General features: G+C 50.5%; 1 protein-coding gene across 1 annotated transcript in view; it reads right to left on the bottom strand.

Moving 5' to 3' along the window:
- Positions 1-1340: 1340 nt before the first annotated feature.
- vimr2 (vimentin-related 2) overlaps positions 1341-4257 on the bottom strand; it is a gene marked incomplete at both ends in the record, with an annotated part of 12825 nt that continues 9908 nt past the window's right edge. The window contains 3 exons of the mRNA XM_080526902.1: positions 1341-1383; positions 3211-3335; positions 3826-3936. Of these exons, the coding sequence (XP_080383028.1) occupies positions 1341-1383; positions 3211-3335; positions 3826-3936 (279 nt within the window). The remainder of the gene's footprint in view (positions 1384-3210; positions 3336-3825; positions 3937-4257) is intronic.

Here is a 4257-nt window from a genome sequence, read left to right as displayed (position 1 = left end):
GAGCTATAAGTCTTTGATAGTGTTAATAGCAGAGAACATTCACATGTGAGGTAAAGTATGGAGATGAATGAGAGGGATCTCGGGGGATTACTCATCCTGAATTAAATGGACAGTTATGATGGTGAGGAAAGACACTTAATCTGGGGAGAAGCACAAGTACATTCCACAGACACTGTTGGCATTGTGTTCACGGAGTGGGGAAAAAAAGACTAGTGAAAGGTGATGTCAAGCAAAATGTAGTTTTATTTTTATTGGTATGTCTTCAACTTTAAGTTTATGTTCCTTCATGTCATGGACAGATAATGAGTGAGGAATCACACACACACAAGCTTTTTCTGCTCTAGCTACCCAGGTGTACATAGCATAGGTGTACATAGCAACTGGAGAATGTCAACTTCACGAGCCATTTGCTAAACTAATACTCCAGTTTCAAGTATACATGTACAGCATGACTGCCAAAGATGTGTAAAGACCCACATGAATTGTAAAGCAAATAAAAAGGTGACCTGCCGTAACTAGTTAAGGCTATCTGACTATAGAGTGAGAGCAGTCCTATGGCTGGTGAACAGTATAGGGGTCAAGGGTTAAGAGTGTGTAATCGGCTTGTGTTGGAGTGAGAGGTGATGGGTGATGGGTGTCAGGAGGTGAGTAATCTTGCAGAGACCCTCACTGAGGTGGTCTTACTGTCTGTGTGTATGTGGGGGGGGGGGGACAAAACACACAGAGAACTTACAATAGATAAAGATGATCTGCAATGAGAACGATAATAACACATTGGATTGATAAAGTCCTCCATCCTACGGAAAAGGAAATGAGTACAAGGAATAGAAAACACAGACAAGGAGGAAGGGTGAGTAAAACACCCCAAAAAAACATATCAGTGAGTTAGGGACCAGATAGGGACCACTTAAGGAGACCCCCGAGCCTCCCCACACCTCTTCCCCCTTCACTTGACTCTGGGATCACAAACATTGAATGAATACACACTTAGATCTTCACTCCCCCCCCCCCCCACCTTTCCTCCACCCCAACCCCGTGTCAGACAAACCCATCCCTCTTGTAGGACAGGGGAGGGGGGTCACCTGCCAGTGACCTGTTATCAATGGCCCTGGCAGGGGCCTCCAGACATCATTAATCTGTCATGATAAGTTTACATCTGCTCAGATGGGCTGTGTGGCGGGTTAGCTTCATGTGATCCTACGGCTGATTTAGGTCTGGTTTTTCTGCGTTGCTTCTTTGTCTGCGTCCGAATCCGTGTGGGGGAGCATCCATCCCCTCCATCCCCTCCCTGCGCCGGTGGGTCTGTCTGTCTGTCTGTCTGTCTGTCGCCTCGTGTCCGCTCATAGGTAACACAGCCTCTCCTCCTCCTCCTCCACCAGACCCCTGAGAGAGGAAGAACAAGCAGACTGTTAGATGACCTGACGAAAACAAGCACGCACACACACACGCACGCACGCACGCACGCACGCACGCACACACACGCACACACACACACACACACACACACACACACACGCACACACACACAGGATGGAGGATCATGGTTTCCACAGAGACATTTGCAGCCTGAACACTGTTGAGTTACTCCCATAATAAGGCCCAGTCTCACATTAAGACCCGTCACCAGGGGAGCCAGGGGGGGCGGGGGGGGGGGGGGGGGCGGGGGCGGGGAGCATCTGTCCACATCTCTGGGAGGACGCTTTACAGGCGGGACGGCACCCGCTAACGGCAGCCCAGGGTCATTAGGGTCTGTTCTGCCGACAGGTTTCGGAAGCACCGAGTGCGTAAACAACTCTGCTTTTCATTTCTTATTCATGGCTTTAATCACGGATGACAAAACAGCCAGTAAAAGAGAGAAAGTTTATAAAAAAATAAAAAAGAATAAAAAGTCAGGGCAGACTGTCTGCCTTTGGCCTGGTGTCATGCATCTTTGGAACAGTCTGTTTGGGGACGAGTGTGTTTTTCATGTGCGTGTGTGTGTGTGTGTGTGTGTGTGTGTGAGTGTGTGTGAGTGTGTGTGTGTGTGTGTGTGTGTGTGTGTGTGTGTGTGTGTGTGTGTGTGTGTGTGTGCAGGTGTGCGTGTGTGTGTGTGTGTGTGTGTGTGTGTGTGTGTGTATGTGTGTGTGAGTGAGTGTGTGTGTGTGTGTGTGCAGGTGTGTATGTGTGTGTGTGTGTGTGTGTGTGTGTGTGTGTGCGTGCGGGTGGCGTGTGTGCGTGAAGGTGCGGGACTGACATTAACAGGCTGGCAGATAAACCAGCTGGCGGCGTCCCAACACACACACAGCCCTGACAGTGTGAGGTCCCCTCCGTCCATTCTAATGAGGCATTGTGTGAGGCAGCCTCTTCCTGCCTGGGAGGGGGGGGGGCATCGGGGGCCTCCTCAGGGTGGGATGCGTTGGAGGGGCGCGCGGACGAGCGAGAGCGTCGGAGGGGTGTCCGAGGCAGGGGGTAGGGGGGGTCGGGAAGGGCGGAGTGCGTCACTCTTCCAATCGGGATGGCAGATGGCGAGCGTCCCCTCGACGAGATGGGGCCATGACATCAACGACTTCAAGGATGCAGGAAATGACATCGTGTTGTCTCTGACTGCTGTAGGAGCTATTTCCTGTGACCCCACGTGGCCTAGGATGTCAGCTCTTTGTTCTCAGGAACGTCTAAATATGGGTTTCGGGGGGTTGCCCAGGTGACATCATACCGTAGGTTGTCACACATACTCGTAGACTCGTATACAAGGCAGGCACGTGAACGCTGTTGACTACAAACTGTTACGCCGTCGTGTTGACAGCGCCGCTGTTGAATGGATGTGTACTGTAGATCATGCCGTATTATGTGACACGTTCTAATGCTTTGGTCCTCATATCGGGATCTGATGTAATGATCGGACTTCTCTTTCGAAAAACTGTGCGAATCAATGTCTGCGTTGTTGAAAATCAACGACACGTCGCTAGTCAACTAACACAGCTTGTTCTGTGAGCCTGCTAACAATGTAAAGTAGTGTTATAGTTAACTAGGTAGCAGTGGGGACTACTCACCGAATCCATTGCCTTATTTTGGCTTGACTAGCGAGTTTGTGTTGTGATTCTCAACCATGTTGAAACGTAGTTCCGTGTTTCGAAAGAAAAGCCATTGAACATTTTCATTGGTTGCCGACATGCGGACCAAAACACTAGAACGTGTCACATATTGTTTTAGTGAGGTAGTTCCACGGCCCACCTGTAGGCGGCGATCTCCATGTCCCTGGCCATCTTCTGGCTGAGCAGCTCCTCGTAGTCTCCACACTGCTCCCTCATCTGGGCCTGCAGGGCTCCCTGCTGATGCCTCATCTCCTCTATACGGCACTGAGGAGGACACACACACACACACACACAAACACACAAACACACACACACACACACACACAGACACACACACACACGCACGCGCACACACACACACACACACACACACACACACACGCACACACACACACACACATGCACAGACAGACACGCGCACACACGCGCACATACACGCGCACACACACGCGCACACACACAGACACACAAACACATGCACAGACACACACACACTGAGTTTAGAAGGGTCAAGGAGAACACACAGCACTAAGGAGGACACACGCACACACACGCACGTACACACACACACACACACACACACACACACACACACGACACGCTCCAAGGTCAATGGCTGAGGTTAGGATTGGGGAGTAGGGTGTCAGATTCTAGATCTGGGGGTTAGGAGCAGCTTTAAGTCGGGACGGGCACTAGCACAGGACTAGGTGTTGGACAAGGGGACCTGCTTATCGTTGGGTCTCTCTCTTCTTACCTCCAGTTCGTCAATCTCCTCCAGATACGCTGCTCTCTTCATCTCCATCTCCTCCTCCAGCTCCTCTCCACACTTCTCCAGCTCAGACAGCTCTTTCTCCAGCTCCGCGATCTACCAAACACAGGCCAACAGAAATACATAAACATGTGCCCTGCACAAACAAAGACATAGATATTCAGGTTCACGGCTGTTGGTAACATCACAACACAAGCTTCTAATTATCATTCTACACAGACTCGTGACTCGTCATCATCGTGGCTCAAATTCGACTCAATCTCAGTTCATCTGCTGAAATTGGTGCTGCCCAGTTATTCCAAAAAAGTGCAGCGAAACTTCCAAACTGTATACTTCCCTCTCTTGACAACAAACAAACCGTGGCGTATCCCTCTTCCTCCCCCCTCTCCTGAGTGCGGTGGCCCTGCTGTGAGTAAT

This window comes from Nansenia antarctica (assembly GCF_963989245.1).
Source record: "Nansenia antarctica genome assembly, chromosome: 3".
Lineage (NCBI taxonomy): Eukaryota > Metazoa > Chordata > Actinopteri > Argentiniformes > Microstomatidae > Nansenia > Nansenia antarctica.
This window is presented reverse-complemented; position numbering and strand designations above follow the sequence as displayed.